The sequence below is a fragment of the Falco naumanni genome, chromosome 10 (assembly GCF_017639655.2).
Source record: "Falco naumanni isolate bFalNau1 chromosome 10, bFalNau1.pat, whole genome shotgun sequence".
Lineage (NCBI taxonomy): Eukaryota > Metazoa > Chordata > Aves > Falconiformes > Falconidae > Falco > Falco naumanni.
Genome location: NC_054063.1, coordinates 7,350,813 through 7,373,022, shown reverse-complemented (window position 1 = coordinate 7,373,022; position 22,210 = coordinate 7,350,813). Strand labels below are relative to the sequence as shown.

Sequence of the window (22,210 nt, the reverse complement as noted above, 5' to 3'; positions counted from 1 at the left end):
TTTGACCATTTAAACACATCCATATTCCTTGTTTCAGTGACAAAAATCTTCATTTATATAGCCCACGGCAGCGAGTGAACCAGTGCAGTTCAGAGCAGGGTTCTCCTAGAATGTACTTCAGAAGTGCAAGATTGCTAGGAAAAACACTCAAAAATAGACAAAGAAACAACAACATCAACTTTTCACAGAATGATTCCTGAATTCTCATATTAGATTTCACTTTGAATTAACTCCTTGCTTTGCATGGTCTTCTGGGTTTTTTTTAAAGGTTCTGGTTTTATGTTCCTGTTTGGCTTTGCCCCATTCATTGCACATAGCCAAAAAAGCACTTTATCCAGTATATTTATTGATTTCTTCACAATCCTGGGGGAGGATATCCAACCAAACACAAAAACCCACACCACTATGTGCCTGTGATACTTTTTCAAAGAATCATCAAGGTATTTGATATCTAAAGATGCTCTGGTTTTGTATTTTTAACACTATGTAGGGTGCATACTTTTCATAGGTTCCTGCTGCAACTATGTTCACTTGTTCGCATTATTTTTCTGTGGAACTATCTAGCAACACTGTACACTAATTTCAGTAATATCCTTCATCACACCTTACTAGCATCACAAATCAAACCAGAATTTGATGCACTGTCTTCCCTGGAAGGACAACCCTTTTTTCAACAAACAAAATTCATTTGTTGCATTTTGGGTTTTTTTCCAATATTGAATATCTCATGTCAAACAATAAACTGGGAGAACTTTCAAAAATACCAGTTTAATGAGCTAAGCTAATACAAAATGTTATCAGTTTACTGCATTTTCTTACTGCCTCACAAAATGATGTTTCTTTTTAAAAATAGGCACAGGATATACTGGATACCACCATTAAGAATGTAATGCAAGAAATAATCACAGATTTTGAAAAAAAATTGCTAAATACCACACACTAGCCATCACAGAATTACAAAATACGCTGACCCCTACCTTGAGAAGCACAAGCAGTGCTACGTGAGCAATTAGCCACATTCCTTTTCTTGCCTTATGTCAGCATAACCTCATTAAACCTAGTATTTCCCTTGTGTTTGTCTTTAGAACATTGTTCTGATCATAGTTTCATCATTCTTGGAGCCACTTAAAAAAGCAGCACACATCTAAGACCAGAGTACAATCATTATACTACAGCTTCAAGAGCAATTCATGTATAATTCAATTTATTTTTTTCTCTGAATTAGCTTATTATTCACAGGATCCAGTCTAAAGGTTTTTTTCTTAAAGCACAGAGAGCTTGGCTATGCTTACAGAGGTGATGCTCACTATAGCTAAATACTAACAGAAACCTTGAAAATGCTATTTTAGCATGTAAAGTACATTCACCCCGCTGGTTTACAGGACATACAAAGGTTACAGTCAGTAGTCAGAGTGGAGACAAAACCTGAAGCAATTGTAAAGCTGAAAGCAGAACCTAAACCTGCCAAGATTTGGTCAAATTACCAATGAACTTCCTCACACAAAATCTCTTGTGTCACAAAACGGTAAAAAACCATTTACCCTTCATCCATTTTCATTGGTTAGATCTTAAGTTACTAGCAAAACCATTCAATATTATTATAAAAATCTTTTCTTAAAACTCACATTCACTCTTAGAAGTAACTGAAAAATTGACATAAGTTCCACTCAGGGTTCTGCAACCACTTCCATTTTCTTCATTCTTAAGTAACACAACTTAGCTATGTCTCTAGTGGATTGATCAGTAAAATCCCTCTGGAATTTTAAAGTTGCATTCAGTTTTACTTTTTTATCCAATAACAAAATATTTTGCAGCTTCAATAAGGATGCAAGACTGGAAATCCAGTTACAATCCCCTGCAAACCCTCCACATTTACAGTATTATCAAAGATAAACTAGGTATGATTCCAAGGGTGAAACTATACATGAAGGAACAGTTAAATACCAGTATCTGGAAAAATGTAGATGAGCAGGGACTACGTGTATGCTCTGAACATGCTTTAAGTGACAGGGATATTGCTTCTGATTTGTTATTAATCATTAGCATAAACTCCAGGAGAGGAGACACTCATAATGTGTGATGAGCAGCACCTCCACTTCAAGGAAAAGTACATAAGATGCAATTGATGGGCAAATGCTGAAGGCCAGGGAAGACTATACATAGCATAGCAGGATGAGCACTAAGAATTGCAGCAGAAGCAGAGGTTTCTACAGCTGACAATACTAGTTTCCAACACATAGAGCAGTATCAGCATGCCAAAGTTCTCAGTCTACATAAAGTGACATTACTTTTACTGACACAACTTGCTTCTATTAAAATATGCCAACATTTGCCTGTCTGGGGAATTTTTCAGAAAATGAATAAAAATATTAATTGCATATGAGAAAAATACGAGGTGTTTCCTGCTATGAAATAATAAAAACCTGTGCAATTCCTTCACAGTAAGCACACACTGCCTACACCTAGCAAGCAAGTTCTCAGAGAGCCACCCAGCAAGGGCAGCCCCCAGCATGCACGTGAGCAGTGTCTGCAGAACAGCCCTGCAATCACACACTCCAACAAGGACTGCTTCTTGCTAGGTGCCTCACTAGCCTGCAGCTAGAATTTTGTTCACAGAGTATTTCAGCCAGGCGCTCATCAGAAAACTACCTAGAAAACATGTGAATGTGTACGCATGTTTGCTGTTACACAGTGCAAATTTCTCAAATCAAACGTGCTGTAATTGACCAGCACAGTATCTCAAGTTCTGAGCACAGTACAGATACAGATAGCCCATAAAGGCAAAAGGGGCACTACATGAGATGAAACAGAGCCTCACGGTTATGCAGTAACTATTATTTAAGTACTACCCCCACACCATGCTCATTCAAAAGAATGCCTAAGACAGGCTTTCTTTTAAACTAGTAAACAAATTTTTGCTCTTCAGCAACAGGTAATTCAAAATAAAATTTGGCATCTGTATTCCTATGCTGGAGTGGCATCATTTTTACATTAAATTGAGAAACATTAGCTTCCTCTTCACTCATTTGGCCAACAATTTTTATATTCAGTTAATTTTAGCTTTGACTTTTACTTATTAAGGCTAAGTATTGACACACCATCTTTTTTCCAAATACATGAATGAAGTCTTTACCTCGGGGCCAGACTCTAAAGCCTATCTAACCTAGGGCTTTCTTTGCAGCCAGAAGGACCACAGACATAAGAGACGCTGGAGAGTCAGATCTCAAGAATTAAGCTGCAATATGTAAAGGATGTGTAAAGGCCTGCAAAATCCTTACAGATAAGCCCCAATACTCTTGACCTCAGTAATTACCCTTATTAGTCACTGCTATCTTTAAATAGACTCGTCAAGGCTAGACAGTTTTCTTACTTAAGCAATAATGGAGAGACTGCTGGACACACAAGAATACAGTATACAGTCCAGGCAGGACAGTATTACAGTGGTTTTATCCAAGAACTGCAAATTATTGGAAAGGTATTTATTTCATTAGTCATCTGATATCAGCTAAAAAGAAACTGTATGTTGTACAAACCCTCTCTCTTTCTGTGAGTGTGCATGTATACACACACACATATACAAAATTTTAATACCTCTAAAGTAGCTCGTTACTTCTTCCATCTAGTCGAAGTAGCTCAAATGGTAAATATAATAATGGCAATGTCATTTTTACCTACCCTTTTGTCATTATCAGTAGTATATTTTTTTGTCTACCTAATCTTACCCAAAGCCACTGCAGAAACTTTTCCATACAAACGCTTCCCATGTGTCAGCCAAGTGGGACAGAGTAACACTGAAGTAACAACCTGAAGAACCCCTTTGAGGATGTTCTCTCAGTTTTGTTGAAATGATTTTCTAAATGCCCACGTAACCTCCAATTTGTATCATTTAAAGCTCAGTAAGAGTCTGGACAGAAATGAATGCAATTTAAGGCTGTTTCTCCAAATTACATTACATGAAGATAGCCTAAAATCCCACAGTGGTGTAAAATGGGTCTCATTTCTGTAACGCTGCAGGAAAACACCAGCATCTTTCCATCAGTACCTTTGTCCTCCTCTGCAATTCGAACACTCTCCTTTGGAAAAGACTCGGTTTACAAATTTTAGCCCTCCTTCACCCCCAGGCTGTACACGTCGAGACAAGACCAAGTCACTCACATTTTCCAATCTCATACAAATTTCAAGAAATTACTTTTAGGCAATTTTCAGAAATTCAAATAAACAAAAAAACAAAGAAGTATTTTGCAGTCAATTCAACATCTGGCATTTAGCCGCATGCAGCTAACCTTTGTGTTTCCCTTTTTTCTCTTTTCTGGTGCTGCCAGTCTGACAACTCGCAGCTGCTGCCTTGGTTTTTTTAGTTGGTTTCGGAGCTTGGGCATCCACTACCACTTTTACATCTTCCTGTTCGGCCTCCTGCACTGCTTGAGAGATTCAGGGTACCCCACCAAAAACAAAAACGGAGAGAAAGAAGAGAGAAACAGAAAGAGAGAGGAGAGATTGAATTGAGAACACTGTGAAGGCATAAAAGGGTAAGCAGACATAGCAGAGTTTTTTTGGTATTTCAGACAATTCATGCAGAGAGGAAAGTCAAATAAAACAGAATTTGCACAGCTACAGTAAAAACCTGGAAGTATTAGTTTAGTTGGGATGTATTTCTGAACTTTTGCCTCCTTCCAATAATATATCAGCTCCGAACTTCCAGGCCAAAAGTGACACCAGAATATTAACGTGTTGGTGAGCTATTCTAGGAAGCACTTTTGCTCATGGTAAAGTTCTTCCAGACTGATCATCAGCAGTGGCAGCAAGAAGGCAGAAAAATTTTATTTAGACTTTGTGTAGTGCCTACGCTTAAAGCCACATCCTAACCCTGTAAACAAGGAATCATCGGAAGGTTATTTTCAGAACACATCTTGCACAACTCTACATAACACAGTATGATGAGGAGAATGGCCATGCATTTTATGCTGAAACTGTACACAAGCAGAAATTAAAAACTCCTCCTACTTTGTAACATACACAAATTAATTCTTTAGAAGTCTCAACATAATATGCATGGCATAAATTTTGAATGTCAGCATAATTCATGCAATGCTAGTTGTTTTCAAAGTAAAAAGGGGCTTTACCATTTTCTAAAAGCATGACACACTGTGAGGTCAATCTTTATTCTGGCCAGGCAAAGCCTTGAAGTGAAATAATATTGAGCTTACAAAGGCATAAAACCAATTACCTTTGTGAAATACATAAAGCAATCATCAAACTTCACACCCCAAACAAAACAACCTGTAGGTGGGCACTGAGGGATTTTGGTGCCAGCTGCTGGTCACAGTTAATTGCTAAGCCCCACTGGCTTCACGTGGTGACTGTGGTTTACCTCAGAGGAGTATCACCCTGGCACCTGGGGCCTCCCACCATCACTTCCTTTTTCCCCAAAATAAAATGCTTTCTTTAAAAGGATAAAAAGAGTCCATTAAGAGACCTTACTGGAGAGGACTGGCCACCCATAAAATTAATTTTTAAATATCCTGACAAACTTCATAAACCCCCAAAGACCAAATGATGGTCAATGATGTGTGGACTGCCAGTTATCTCTCTTTGAAGATGGAAGTCCTCCCCAGGCTTCTGGTCTGTGAAGCAACTTTCTTGTTTACCAAATCCTTCATGCACATGAATAGGAGTAGAAACACCAAGGAGATTCTCTAAAGGAGTAAGATGAAACGGGTTTAACCATGTCTGTGAAGACTGCAGTTTACAAACCTACAGTTACCCTCCCAAGCACAGCAATCTGTTACGAATAGCATTGCATTCACAGCACAATGAGCATCTGAGAAACTCAAACACATGCTCCTTTTCTCATTACGTAGAGGAACAGTTCAAGGTTTATAGAGAATATACATTGATTTAGTAGAGGAGTGACTATAAGCCCAAAGAAACAGCTGGTCACCGCCTGACCCCTCATTCCTGTCTTTATCAATCACTAATCACAAGACTGCAGTTCCTTTGCTGAGTGTAAAGGAGCACTGGAAATGAGTAAGACGTAACCAAAGGTATGAGTGCACAGGGCACCAGGGAAAATGGCACATAAAAGACAGTACACCGGGTCTTACTTCCACAGGCATGGCAGCCTCAGACTAAGCAGAAAACCAAACAGTCCTAACTCCACAGTCTCTAAATAGGTATGATTTGCCAACCCAGCAATCTATCCTGTATCTGTGGCTCGGTCTCTCTTTAAAAACTGGAGTATGTTCTTTTAATTGTTTTGAAGATTATAATCCACATTATAATTAAATTCAATACTTTACAAATGACCTATATTAAATGACCAGACAGTTCTTGAAATGATTTTTAAAATGACTATATTCATTCACTCAGATGAAGCATCATTTACTTGGTCCAAAGCAATGATTAATCAGCAAAGGATGAAACATTCCGACATTGTTAATTGAAAAGTTGAAGACTTACTTCACTATCTTGTCAGCCATCCTTTGAATTAACATGTAAAAGCCTGAAGCTTTTTGAATTACTTTTGTCGCATAACTTTCAGCAAGAGATACCTAATTATAAGTACAGTGATGGAGCTCTAAAGGACAGAGAAAGAAATATTTCCATTGCTTTATAAGGCAGAGAAGAAGATTTCAGTCCAGTAGCCATTTTGAGCATATACCATCACTGTTGTCTATGGTAAACAGGACTTTCAGACATAAGTAATGGAGGCTGCAAAATAAGATTTAACCCAGAAGCATGCAGATACTGCAGCTGGGTTCATGAAGGAATTGGCACAGGATTTCCTGCTTCTAATTACAGATGCTTGCCCAAGTTTTACCATTACATTTAAACCACTACCTCTAAAATAAATCCAAACCTAATCGCAAAATACCAACTCCGACCACAAAATCATCTTAGTTATTAACTATTCAGCAAACAGCAGAACTCAGCTAAAGCTCATCCACTGTTTTCTCTTGTGACTGCAGATATCAAAGAAGTTATGTAGCTTTGCTACTGACTGTACAAATTCAGTTCAGGACAGCACAGAGATCCAGGGGACTTGGCTACATATTTGCATTTAAGCACAGGGTAAGCACTGGTCTGCCCTGCCCAGAAGTGCTGACCCCCACCAAATACCCGCCAGGTAAGTGCTGCCCAGGGCCAGTCAATACTTTGATCCTTGCAGAGGAGTGGGCAATGGGCTACCTTCTGAAGCCTGCCAGCTTTGCTCAGCGGGTCCAACAGATTTACATGTGGAGCTAAGTAAAAAACACTGTTTTCTGTTTCCAGTGCCTTCTCTTGCCCTGGAGAGTTGTAAGAGCGAACATTTCCAATACTCTCTGCACTCACCTGGCAGCTGGTCATCAGTGTGTGGAGCTTTGAACTCACTGAACCAGCATTCCTAGTCTGTCTTTGCGGAGATGAAGCAATTCGTAGAAGCAATGTTTATCCCCAACCACTTTATCAGCGGATTAAATGTCTTCTCCTCTGCCCTTTACTACATCTTTGGATCACTAAGGAACCGTCTGACAAGAATTTCCCTTCTCAGCAGGTTAGGAACACCTTGAAGCAAACTCTAACCTGCATTCTCCACAGGCTCTAGATAGCCCCATAAAACAATTCACAGTTCCCTGCAAGAAAGCCTGAATAAGGAAAATGAGATAAACTGGCCTCCCTAGATAATATTGACTGATATGACAATATGATTATGTCCTTAGTTGGACATTAAAAAGTTTAAAAGAAAGGTTGGCAGTACCACAGGATAAATAAATAAAGAACCTTAAATGCAGCTATACAGGGATAGAGTTTCACAGACTTTCACTCAAAAAATGCATTAATTTCAGTACAAAGAAGATTTAGGCAACTTTTAAAATCCCTACTGATCCCTGCCTTAAACAAACCACCTTTGAAAATCTAGCCTGATACTTTGTATGCCCAACCCCAAATTATTAAAATCTTCACTTAAAAAAGCTCTACAGATTTTCCTTTTCCATTAGAATAATCTGTTTGTACTAGAATTCATATTTAGACAAGACAAAAATGGAGAAGCATATGTTGTGTTGAGACAGAATTCCAAACAGCAAATAATGCTGGACTCTCAGATCTGATGTTTCGTTCTCATTTGGACTCATAAATTGTAAGAAGTAGTTCTGAGATAAATGGCAAGCTCTCAGACAAAGCAATGACATGATTTTAATTTTAGTGTTATTCATCAATGTTCATGAAATCAAGCACTGACTACTAACCTCGATACAGTATTAGAAAAAAATACTTTGGAGGATACAGAAAAGAGCACAGATTGCAATATTAATTCAGGATCTGGGCTGAAAAGAAAAAAGGTATTAACACAGTATGAGGTGAGTGTAGAAGGACTTGCACCAAAGCAGAGAAGGGCAGTGTCCTGGCTTTGCCTTGCATCACCAGTGGGCTGACTACTAAAAGCAGGAAAAAGAAGTCTCTTCCATGAACCAGTTCTATGTGGGAAAACACTGCATGTCACAGGGATAAAGCTACAACACAATCAAACAAAAGGATGCAATTTATAAGTAAGTGAATACTCTATGATGCAGACAACACAGAATTGAAAAAAATAGTGAAAGATAATTACCCATACATATTTCTATGAGTGAATGAAAATGAAAAGTGTGTTTTTCCATCTGGCCTTCATGAGAAGTTCACACAGGAAATTAGTTTCAAAGTAGCATGCAATGAAAATGCAGGAGTTTTTTTCCATTTGCATGACCATTTTCTGGATATGAGTGCTTGCCCACTCTCATGAACTTAGAGGAAGAAAGAAAAAAAGTATCTATGAATCATAACTATCATAACTTACCAATCTCTATCACATAAAAGTGCCATGTGCTAAAAAAAAAAAAGTTTTTTGATCAGTACACTATGTGAAGAATGAACTGAGTGAAAAATCACAAAAAAATTATCATTTTAAATGGATACATTAAAAATTTGTGCAGTCTGTCTGGAAAACACCTTCAGTAGAAAGAGGCTGAATCATATGATGAGGGATACGAGACAAATAATTGGCTCAACTGTGTAAGGCAAATATTCATTATATTTACCAATGTCCTCTCAACTGTGAAAGTAAAATCCAGAATCAGTATCACGCAAAGAAAGATAAACTACAGTTCAGTCAGAGTATACCTTAACAAACCAATGCAAATTGGTTGTCCTTTTCCTACAGTTGCCTAAGATGCTCTTGTGTTTCACTGTAAGAATGGCTTGCTATTTTACTTTGCAAAGTTCCAGCCTTAGTGAATCGTGTTGCTTATTTGGGCTGTCGTTCATTATTACTTTATTTCATCAACTTAGATTCTCAACTGGTCTAGCATTTCTACAATCACCTCAAAGAGACTGGATTCGATCAGAAATACTCTGAAGATGGGAAAACCCACTGTATTTTACAATGCAATGAAATTTTTTCATTAGTTTTATATAGACAATTAGTTAAATACAAGGGCCTGAATTAGGCATGTTAGTTACTATTTAATCACATGCAGAGATTTGATTTCTGCTTTAAAATGGTTATAATCAAAGGTATTACCCCTGCAGCTAGTAACTTAGATTCCAGATTCCCAAAAGCTTACATTGCCTATAAATTCCCTATGGCTCCTTGCAGTTTACGTATAACACTGATGTGTTGACCAGGGTGATTTTATAAAGGCTAAAATACTCGTAAGTGAAAGTGAACATGAATGAGCTGAGAAAAAAGGAACAAGCATGCACGAGAGCCTGGTGCTGCCTAAGGACGTTACTAAAAGCTCACTGCTGTAAGATTTCCTCAGAAAGAACAAAGAAAGGAATTAAAGAAAAGATTCTTCATAAACCCCCCATATCTGACACTGGAGAGGGGGAAAGAGGAGAAAGCATGTGGAATGGAGGCTTAATAGCAAACTTTGGACTCTTTGGGAAAGCAGACAACTAGTAAGGAAAGCTGAAATTGTCCACAAAAAAGCTTTGCCAGGAAGATGAAGGACAAAAAGAAACTACAGAATTACGTTGTGTGTTGGGGCGCTGAGGGCACCAGTAGGCTTTAATTGCCCTAAGGAGCCTCCCTGGGGGCTTCTACCTGCACCCTGCCCATGGGATATGGCTCCCTTTCTGCCCAGCTGGGCTCTGCTGCCGGCTGGGCTGTGTGCCGCTTCCCAGCTGCCTCTCCTGCTACGCCGTAGGTAGCTCATCGGCTCCAGGGGCCCCTCATATGTACACTGCAGCCTTGTCTCCTGGCCCCATCTCCTCTCCACTCTGGAGGGCCCTGGCCCCAGTTCATCCCTTGTGCCTGGGACCACTGAGAACCCTGTTAGCAGCGGCTGGCTCTGCCCACCACGCTGAAAGCCTGTAGGGTGGTGCGCCCTGGCACAGAGATTGTCAAAGGCAGAAAATAACAGCTAGTTGTCTAGTAGTAACTAAAAGTAAACGTACTTCAAGTGGAAATTTAAAGCAAAGAGAAGGGAATTTTTCAAGCAATTTTTAAGCAATTGCCTCTAAACTTCCTTCTCAAGTCCTTCAGTACCAACAACCACAAAAAGACCTGTAAACCACCTGCTACCTGCTGCTCTCTGGTCCTTGCTGCTGGGTGAGTTTGTTTATTTTGGAAATGTACTAGTGCAGTAAGGACTGCGGATAAATCAAAAAGGTGTTTTAAAGGATGAAGATGAAGAGACTGCGGCTGAAAGGGAGATCACAGAATATATGCTTATTGGAAATTAAGTGTTTTGCCTGCATGGTACTTGGGAGTGCTGCCTGATCTCTCAGTATTAATAGTCTTGAGCACAGAAAATTCCTTGCTATCTACAAAAAATAAACTAATACCTTCTCATTACAAGATCAGTGGAAAACAGGAATGGCAAAACACTGTTTTGATGAATACGCAAATATATGGGTTTTTAAAGGAATGGTTAACTGATGTCACCTTATAAAGTTGACAGCTTGGTACTGATCAGACAACTCCCTCATCATTCACAGTAAAGGAGCAGAACGACACATCAAATTTAACAATCCAGACCTATGACTTGTCATCAAAAGTGTGTTCAACACACCACACAACCATTGCATCTAGATGCACTGCCAAATGTCAAAGAAGGAAAGTAAGAAAGTAATTTTGCCTTTTCACACATGGTTAATCTAAATTTCTAAATTGGAAGTTGCCATGAAAATTACTGTGAGAGTATCTAATTGAAAACATTTTTAATTTCAAGTCTTTAAAAAAAAAAAAAAAGGCACAGCTGCAACAAAGTATGGTAATATTAATGAAAGCAGATCTGGCACTCATTCAAATCTCTGCCTTCCTCAGTGCTGTGAAAATAAAAATCGCTCCCCAATGGAAATCCACCATTTTCACAGAAATACAATTACTTTTCTCTGTAAAAATGAGCTTTTATCATTTGCATTAAATGTAATTAAATAACATAATTAAATTCTTGCAGTAACTAGTATCTCTGCACGCTACTTGGCTCCAGGAATGCTCAGTATGGATTTGCAATCCAGACTGAAAAGAACTGTACTCACAGCAGAATTCTGCAATGTCATATCAGGCTAAAATGTTTGTTCAGGTTTTCAACAAACTTCACAAAATAAGTGGTGTAGAGATATACATGAAAACAAACCAGCAGATGTGACTGTGAGGCATTACAGAATGGCAAGTGAAATTTAATAAGAACTTCAAACAAACAGGAAGCAGTATGTCCTTACGAAGGACACTGAATCGAAAATAGGCAAGAGCACAAGAAAGAGAAGACAAATTTGTAAGCGATCTCTTCTACACAGAGGGATTAAATTTATTCCAGTGAATAAATGACTGTTGTCTTTTATATACAATGTAAACTTAATAGCAATACAAAACATTGTTATTCTTATTTTGCTATTTATAATGATGAAACAGCAATGAAGTTGTATTTGGTACTGCGAGGGGCATTATTTGTAATAATAACAACTGGAGCGAAAGATCATGGAAGTGAATGGAAGGATACCTATTGCTTGAAATGGCCTGGATAATTTAGGCTCTAACCTGGAAATGTGATCCCAAACCACATTCATACCTTCATTTCAGAGCAGAGAAAGGAAAAAGAGGAAAAAAAAAAAACAAAACAAAACAGTGCATCCATTTTACACGAAGATTTTTTGTTACTTCCATATACTCAGCTTTGTCCCGGACTTGTCTAGAAATGCTGCCATGAAACTGTTTCTCCTATTAGTGCGCCTATGTTCCTAGATGTGCAGATTGTAAAACAAGAAGTTCTGTTCCCATGAAATAGATCTCTATAATCCTTTCCAAGTAACAAAAGCAATTTCCTGCACGCTTGGTCCTACCTGATGTACAGATGCTGACAGGCAAGCACTGCACTACCACTGGCTAACACTCCAGCTCAAACTGACCACTCATGGACCAGAGTGCCAAGGGTTCACTTTATCTCAAGTTGGACTGCTCAAATTAATTTATGTCAGTTCCCACAGATAACTCAAATACTTCTGTGGTTATTAGTTAATTAAGCATTATGCCAAAACCCAATAGGTTTTAAAAAGCTATACTATGTGCAAATTGTTCCCAAGCTACAGGATCTGAAAACTGTAGGTAAAATATGGGCAGGAACTGAGAAGAAATATTCTGGTGCAGACTTGCACCCTGGTAAATTCTGCAGAGCCACTTGCTCAGTGAAAGAGCACCCATCTCCCATCTTTTTTGTCTCACAACACCTAAGAGGAATTGCTAGTAACGGTTAGCAGGGAACAGAGATACCATTGCACCTTATCAATGTGTCATCCCTCTGCTTTGAAGGTATCCAAGAAAAAATTAGTGATCCTGGCAATACTCCTCCCTGCTCTGTGGACACACTGTTTCAGCAGAGCCATCTTGTTATTTATTAAACTAACAAAAAAGAAACTCAAAAAGCCCTGTACCTGCTCTGTTTCATACTGAATTGAACTGGCCCTGGCATCTTCAATCCCAAGCAATTCAAGTGTAGGAAAAGCCGCATCTATATTATCCCCTTTGTGAGCTGCCCCAGCTGAGCTCAGTCACAGCCCTTAATTAACATCCCTCCATCCTATCACATCTTAGATTTATTTGCATTTCCCTTTGGCTCCAAACTAGATGAAGCAAAATACATGTGCAGCCAGAGGGCTAGTAGCAACTCCCTGCAGAGGTTCAAAAGCAGCCAAGGGCTCCTTTATATGGAAAAACTTATGATCAGCTTAACTAGCAAAATATGCTGTCCCACTGTATCTACCTACAAATAGCTCACCACGCCAATGTTCTATATCAGAACAAAAGTGACTGACTTTCTACTCCACACTGATAATTATTCAGGAATGAAATGCATTTTTATTCCAGAGACGAGTTGCCCATCAGGGAACCACTGCAGCACATACAACTGCATCAGAATAAGCTATGGCAGCATATGAAAGAAAATTTCCCAATGCAGAAAGCCTAGTATCTCAGAATTGCTGAGATGTTATCTCTGACCTACTTTGCCCAAAATACCATAGAGATATCTCCACACAGGCATCCAATTATTTGTTGAAATCAACAAGTACTTTTGTGCTACACAGAATTAGTACAAGCTAAAAAAAGAGAGTAGAAGAGGATAGGTGGAAATAAGTGTTCTTTTTGTAGCATTTGCAGTACAGGAATTGATTTCACAAACATGCTCATCCAAGCAATGTAGTTCATTCAGCAGACCGTCAACTCCCATCAAAGAGTCATTCTTAACTTAAAATCAGCATGCCCATAACAGAAACAAATGAACGGAAAAGCGCAAAATAGTTCTTTAGAAACAGCCCAGCTGTCTCATGCATCCGACGCTGCCACATACAAATGTTTTCATTGAAGGGGAAAAAAGTGCCAACCCTGAAGCTGAATACCATAGTTGAAAATGGCCATCAAAACTGAACTATGTACCATGCAAACAGTGTAACCGAAGACACTAAGCACATTCCCAGAGAAGACCACACCAAAAAAGGACGCTTCTGGAGTTCTTACAATATTTTCAAAAGCACTGTTCCTAAAAAAGGATTTTACAAGGCAATCAAAGACTTTACTAGGTAATTCAATTCTTCTAAATCAGCTTTTGCTAACTGCACATTTTATTTCAAGGACAGCTGTCCCCAGGGATTAACAAACTCCAGAGTGAATATGAGAAACATTAGTATATTTTTTTTGCTTCTCTGAAACCTTGTGAAATATTGCAAGGGTTTGAGAGACAAATTTAGAACAAACTGATTTAAGGAAAATAAATTATTAAGTATTCCAGTAAATGGTGTGGTCTGAATATTACGGGAAGGGTCACTTTTACCTTAAGAGCACAGTTAATCTCACTTAAATCCGAAAGTCCACTCTGGTGCAAACTGTTGCAAAATTAGTGCAGATATGAAATTTGCTACCATTTATGGGACAATAATGTCTGTTTCTCTGATCTCTGAAAATTAAAACTTTGTTCAACTGACAATACAGAAGCTTTAGCATATGACGGCACCTCTGTACCGTAAGACACTATTTCTTAAAGCAGTTCTTGTACCTTTGATAAGCTACTGAGTGAAAGAGGAAAGAGAAATTTTCTGTTTTCTCCGATTAAAAAGTAAAGAAACAAAACAAAAATTCTGCATTAAATTAAATTCTAAGGTCAGACTAGAAAGAAATTTAGTTTCCTCTTTAAAATCTTCTTCCCAGGCCCTAAGAAAAAGACAGTAAAGAGAGAGAAATATTACTAATGCTTTTAATATTTATTCAAAAAACATAATTAAAATAATAGTAAGAGAAAAAATAATTCTCCATTTGAAATCACTTATGACAGCCTATCTGCTTGCAGAAGCAAGATAAAAAAGGTCCATTATTAATGAAACCTTAACATTTAATCAATGCAATTTCCAGTTTCTAAAAATAAATCCTGTAGGTGTAACCACACCAAAAAGTTTCACCAGTTGCAAACCAGAGGTAGAGACCCTGAAACCTGCACTTCTCGCAGTGTGATCAGTTAGTCTAGTGAATACCTGCCATCTCTTTGTTGAAAGACATGACCACCAACTGAAAATGAAATGGTATAGCATGTGCAGTATACTTGATAGAGTTCTGAACTGAATGATGCATTAAGTCTTCATTTGTTTGTTTAAGAGCAGGATACTGGTTAGTTTGGTGTTTTTTTCCAGAGGTAGATTCACAAAGGCTTCTTAGGTTTTGGGTTTTAGACATTAAACCTTAAGTACTTTGCCACCTAGTAGCACTCCCAACCTGAAAAGAGCCAACTGCATTCCCAGTACCAGTAGATTTCAGCTCGTTCCACATACTCATCACTACTGAGGGAAGGAAGTCTTTTGCTATTGAGGCTTATGAATCCCTTATGACTCAAACCCAACAATCTGCAGAACAAGAAAGTTTAAAAAATACTGTTCTCTGTAACTCTTGCATGTGTTAGCAACCTGAAATGAGATCTACAAGAGATAAAACATTGAACAAGGGTTACCCAAGCTCCCTCTAGGAAATCCTGAGGAAAAGTATGCACTACCCTCATTAGGGACCAACAAGCATGGCCCATGTGAGCACAGAACTAAGTAACTACTGGTTTCCTTAGGATTTATGTCTGATGATTAAATTCTTTGAAGTCTAACAATAAATGAAACAGCATTAATTTTTTCCCCTATGGCTGTGAGACCTGAAGTGTCTCTGTCCCTTCTGGTTTCTCTAATCTTTAATAAGAAAGCACAGACTATATTGTGCAAGCTTGAAATGTTCTTCTCTACCTACCCACCTATTTTAATGAACCTTGCAGAAACACAGTATCTTTGAAATTATTATATTCAAACTTAGCTGAAATTAGTTAACAAGTTTCAAATTTATCACTGACACTGTGTAGGCTTAAGCAAATTTACGTGCAGAGGAATACACAGAGTGGAACACATAAGCTTTACTTCAGGAGAAACCAAGACTGAAGACACTTAAATATTCATGGCAACAGGGACAAGCCACTCTCTCTTCCCCACAGCAGTGAAATGGCAGATGGCAGCTAGTTACCTTGCTCCCTCCTGTTAGGCTTGCATTGCAAGTTCTGATGTTTTTATCCCCAAACACAAGTGAAGGATATTAATTATCTACTAAAAAAAAAAATCCAAAAACACCACCTTTGTTCCCGTTAGCATAAATTCAACAAGAAGAGCATCATACTATGACTTGCAGTAAACATATATGCAAGAGATAATATTCGTATACCATGATATATGATGCTGCTGTTGCTGTTAAGATATGATTCAACCAACGGTGCTTGTTCTTCCGAATGTTTCATTCTGCGCGTTCTTGGGCGACTGTCCACATTGGACTGAACCATTAATGGGTCCTGGCGCTTTTTTTTCTGCTTCTGTTCTAGCAGTGCTCGCTGAGGAAAATACAAATAAAAGCATCCATTACTGGACTCCAAACAGTAGCAACCTATGAAGAAACACAATGGATATCTTTATACCTTCTCCAATTTTCCAGTGGCAACAGTTGGCAAGTGGGATATTGGGATATCAGGTTATATGAAATCTTTCCAAAAAAACACAACCAGCTCACTGCTAAAACATCTTCTGCTGAAAACAGCAAATAATTAGAATAGATCTTTCTAAGCAGTCTACCAGCTGTCAGAGCTTGCTTGGAAATAACCGTTGGGAAAACAGTGTGAGTACTGGCTGTGAAGCAATGGGAGGGTAAGCAAGGGCATCAGGCAGAGATGCCTATTTAAGTTTCTGTAAATTAAAAGCAGGTAATCTGCACAATAGAATCAAGCGATAATGTTTGACATTAACCTAATTTAACAACTATACAAGATGAACTTTAATTAAACACTTGAATTTCTCAGCTAGACCTGCTGAAAACCAAAACCTTCAGCATCCAATAACACCATAGGCATCTCTCTCTTTGATCCCTCTTCCACAACTTCAAGCAACTAAACTGTTAATTTTATTTATCCATTACTTTACCATTTCCCTGCTCCTGTACAGTGATTTTGTGCTTCTGGAAAACAGATGCACTAAAACTGAAGAATAAAAATGGAGAGTGGACTCTCATCTCCATAAATTGTGTGAAACACCTCAACATGACTTCAAAACAATCAGAATCTAGTACAGGATTACAGCATAAATTAAAAGTATTTGAATTTGAAAATGAGATGCTGCTAGACATGCAAGCTGATAAAACAATGGGAAAAGAAATTTATAGAAAAACATAAAATTAAACTCACGAAGTTTAACTATAAACATGACAAAGTTTTGTGAAAAGGGGACCACAGAAAAATCAAAGGAAAAGTGGAAACCTCAAACCCCATTAGAACATGGTGGCAGCGTTCCCTAAGGTTTCATGGAAGACATTCCAAACCACTTTCTTGTACAAGCCATGTTGGAATACAGTAACAAGTATTTTACAACCACAAGGGCTAAATCGATGGAACAACAACAACAAAACAACAAAAAATCCCAAACAACTAAAAACACTGTGGTAAACCTCTGTTGGCTGGCATGTCTGGCAGAACCACCTGTCCTTTCTGGTCCATCAAAGGAGTAATAAAAACCTTGTAAATCAGCTTAAAACAAATCCAAGGCAATGCAAGTGAGTTATCACTCAAACCACAGTCACTAAGTAAAATTTTAATGGAAGTTAGACTTCTAAGCAAGCTGTAACCTTCACAGATCTCTCTTTTGCATTCCCTAATCAAAGGATGCAATTTTCTATCAATTACCAGATACATGTCAGTGATTTTGTTATGCCAAGATCTAGACTTCAGAGAGCAAGAAGGCTCCCTCCAAAATCTTACCTGCCTGTCAAGCTTCTGCTGACGCAGGCTGCTCCCCTCATCATCCAGAACACTGCAAAGACAAAGAATAATTAATTGGAACAAATTTATCACTCAAAACACCACTTAACAGCAGTCACTGGAAGAAACTCTTGCAGAAGTTATACATATAGAACTCCCACTATGTTCCATAGAAGTTTGCCTGCCCTAACCTGCGAAAGTTGGCACAAGAGTATTAAATGCACTGCATGAAAAACTGAAAAATTGTGGCTCGCAAACGTCAACAAAAATATATGTATTATTCAGCCAGTTCACAAAGAAATGCAAAATCCAGTCTACAGCTTGTTTTCTTCTCTATCTTCGAATGCAAAATGTCAACATATACAGCAATGGGGTTTGATTGAAAATTTGCATATAAAGCATATAAAAAGTGAGTGTAAAAGAGCTGCTTAGCAACTCAGCAGTATTTAAAATTACGTTAGGAAAATTAACTGTCTAATCTTTCACACACTGAAAACCAGAATTTATTCCTAAATATCTGAAAAGTCACGCTCATTGCCATGCACTCCAACTTTTAGAGACTGGCAAGACAAACAGTATTGCTCACTGCCATATTTCTTTCTGTTAATTGTTGCTAGCTGAAAGATTAGCTCCTGTGCATGCAATCATTTTCATTAATTAGAAGTTAAAAACTAATGGCATTGAAATCAGAAAATTATTTTTGTGAAGTACTTTATCAAATTACTGACTACGTTCTATTTTTTCTGGAGAACAAAGGTCTCTATTGTAAGAACATTATGGTTAAACAATGACTACAGATAATGAAATCTTTTAAACTGTAATATGTCATCTACAAGGAAAACAGTGCTATAGAACAAAAAAACCAGCCTCTTACAAGTAGAATTCATTTTCTCTTACAACATATTTTTGTAAAAGATTAGCTCTCCTTTTTTTATAATCGCTCTTAACAATCAAAAGAAAAAAAAAAAAAGCAAAAAAGAAACCAGGACAAATGAACCTGGATTCTGACCTACATACAACCCAACTGTATTGCAATAGAAATTTCATAAAAAACGTGACTTCCCATGTATTAATATATACTCTTTAGAAGACAGTAACATTATAATACAGTTAGGTATGACATCTAATAAAGGCATGCAGAACACCACCTTTCCAATGCCAGCATTATCAAAGACCTATAATTAAGCATTACTGGTGGCATCACCCTTTTAAAATTTATACACAGGTTATATGTTACAAAAGGCTGATATTCCACAGAAGGAAACTATTCTGTACAAGTACGCTGGATACAAAATTAATCTCTTGTAGAGGTAATGCATTACTCATAGCCCACAAAAAAATTAAAGAAATAAACCCTCACAGTAACAAAAAATATTCTGCTTTACACTAAGCATTCTTCAATTGATAAATTACAGAAACAAGTTATAAAAAGAAGACACATTCCTCCTCTGTAAACAATATCAGGGTTTTTTTTCTAAGAGAGCTTCACTACAACTGCATTACATATTAGCTGGCCTGCTATAAAGTAAAACAACCCTAACTGATATCTGTGGCCAAATGATTGAGTAAAAGATGCCTAAACATAAAGTTGCAGGCTTAATGGCCTGAACAAATCCTCCTCATTTAAGACAATGCTTGAAAAAAGCCAAAACCATGTAATGATGCTAATACAGACCACAAGAATGGCAGGGGCAGCAATGCATATACAGCTCTAATACCCAGAGGTCAAGAGCCAATATAACTCCAATCCACCAGTCATTTGCTGAGCTAAGGAGAAAACTCTGATCTCTCATCTTCTGCTTTATAAATCAGACTATGCTTACTCCCCTCACACATATTAAATAAGCTACAGACACACTTCTCAGACATTCCCATAAACCAGAAGTTCAGTAATTAGTTTTAGGTGAATTTAATGTTTTTCAGTATTATGCTAGACTGGCTATAATTCACAACCAAGGTGTCCAAGCACACCGGATGATTCTCACATACCCTGCTTTCCCATCACACCATATCCTGGCATAAAACCCTGCATGGAACAAGGGAGCAGGCAAACACTCTCTGTCAGGTTCCAAACCTTAACTGTGACTCCCTGGTAAACCACAACAAGCTAAATTCAGGTTCAGGTAAAAAAGCATAGCTCCCTCAGGTCTCTTTATTCCCAACCCTACCATAGTAAAGGTGGCAATTTCAGTGACACCACAGCAAACACCAGGAAGAGGAAGGGTGTGATTTGCATTGATTCACCACTCCATGAATGCAAAGCAACTATCAGACACACCAGAGGACTACCAAAAACATGAAACTCCATCCAAAAAGTATGGATGCTGTAATGCTAGAACACCTCTCCATATTGTCCTTCTACTGCAAGACGTCGCTTTTAAAGCCTCTGAATATATGCAATCAGAGCTGACACCAAGAGCAGCATGCCTTGAAAACCAGCTGACAAGCTCGTCTGGAACTTCCAGGTCCTTCATTCTCTCCATATTTTATAAAGTTCTGAGTAGTTTTCCACAATCCTGTTGTAAATATGCAATAACTACAAGCCTTGCATTATTTAAGCTATAACATTCAACAACTAAAATTGACTCCAACTTTCTTCACCGACACCGAAGTTCAGCAGAACACAGTTACTTCAACAATTACCTCCCTCTCCAGATAACTGGACTTGTACAACAATGCCTTACTCCCAGCAGCCAGCTGCACCGCTCTCCTGAATCCTTCCCACTGTAAAAAAGGCCTCATTACCACCAACTCTGTTTCATCAGTTACTTGATGCCAGTATCACTGAAAAGCTGCAGTTCTGTCCTTTCTTGATGCCTAAATAATGGTTATGGAAGTGCAAATAAAAAGAGGATCCAATTTCGCCTATATATTCTTCTGCTGTAACAGCAGACCACTCCACTTGGAGACTCTGTACTTTGTTAATATTTTCTACAGGACCAGTGGTCCCTAGAGTTGCTGATTAGCAGCCAGTATTTCACATTTCCTGATTTTCAATGGAAGTACTCTCCTGAGACTGGGTGACTCCCAAATTTGCCATTAAGAGACACCAAAGTTTTAAGAAATGCATACATACATAAAACAAGCTCTGTTTCTTTACCAATTCCATCAGGCCCTCACTCTTGCTGCCTTGAGAAACACCTGCATTGGACTCTAAGTATGTAACCACCACTGACCCTTTTTCTTAAATTTCAGTGAAGCCCTGCAGAAAGATTTAGCAGATGATCTTGCTGCAGCATCTGGCAGTTCATGCACTCTGACAGATGCTTCAGGGTCCAAGAGCTGAAATCCAGAGAACCTACACTTTTCAGAAAACACGAAAGTCTAGGAGCAGAAGCTCTGCCTTTGCCTTTCCTGGTCTTTGAAAATAACAAAAATCAATTCCTCTTCCCTCTGGGAGACTTGTGCATTCGGCAAGGACCCAGCCTACCCTGCCCAGTTTCAGAACTGGCCATGCTTTTGTTGCTCAGTGGTCCAAATAACTGGGAGGGTCAGAAACTAAAGGCCCAGTACAGTGGAAACTACAGGTGCAACATCGCAGTACCACCACAGGAAATAACCTCATGGAGAGCAAAGCTGTTAGAACAATTCTGCCTACATGTTTGATGTGATGCTAGAAAATCCCAGCAGCAGCATGAAACTCAGTCAGTCTTAATAGAGAAATGTAACTTCATAATTAATGAAAATTGAATTATTGATGAGAATGCATACATATTAGCAATCTGCTGAGCATGCTGAAGTATCCTGAAGATCCAGTAAGGTTCATTTTTACTCCTATTTGATCAAGTATAATGTATCCACCTGGCATCTTGGCTATGGCTTTGAGCCATTTAAAACAAAAAGCAATTTTACACTATATATAATATTGTAAACAGTGCTTCAGGTCTGCAATAACAGTCTAGGCCAAATTCAGTTAACAAATCAGAGCTTGTATGTATTTCCTTGCAGATAATTATCCGGGGAAGAGCCATCCATCTATACACAACACAAGCAACCTATTAGAGCTTACTGGATGTTGGGCTTAAGAAGCCAAGCCTATAGCTATATAGCGTACAGATTCATATTAGCAGTCTGCACCATGGCTCCATAAAGACTCAAATATTAAATTTTGATAACATTATTTTAAAGTTTTAAACATAACATTTGATTCAAATATCCCCACCTCCTATTTTCTAAAGGGAAATATGTTAAATGAACAATCACCTTTTTGTTGAAGTATTACTTTTCATATCACCTTTGTAAGACACCAAATCTATTTTACAGATACATTTTCAACATTAAATTCAATTTACAAAAAAAACAGCCAGGCTTTCTATGCTGCTACATGCGATAAAGAAGACAAAAATATAAGCAAGAATTTTAGTATTCTAAGCACTTCATAATCCGTATTCCTTAAAAATCATTTTAAGAGAAACCCAAGACCAACCAGGTTTCAAGGATGA

The 22,210-nt window shown here is 38.1% G+C and overlaps 1 protein-coding gene across 1 annotated transcript in view; it reads right to left on the bottom strand.

Annotated features, from left to right (window-relative positions):
* Positions 1–22,210, bottom strand: part of TUB (TUB bipartite transcription factor) — a 71,226-nt gene that overhangs the window by 22,650 nt on the left and 26,366 nt on the right. The window contains 3 exon segments of the mRNA XM_040608193.1: positions 4,284–4,418; positions 16,193–16,355; positions 17,769–17,820. Coding sequence (XP_040464127.1) covers positions 4,284–4,418; positions 16,193–16,355; positions 17,769–17,820 — 350 coding nt within the window.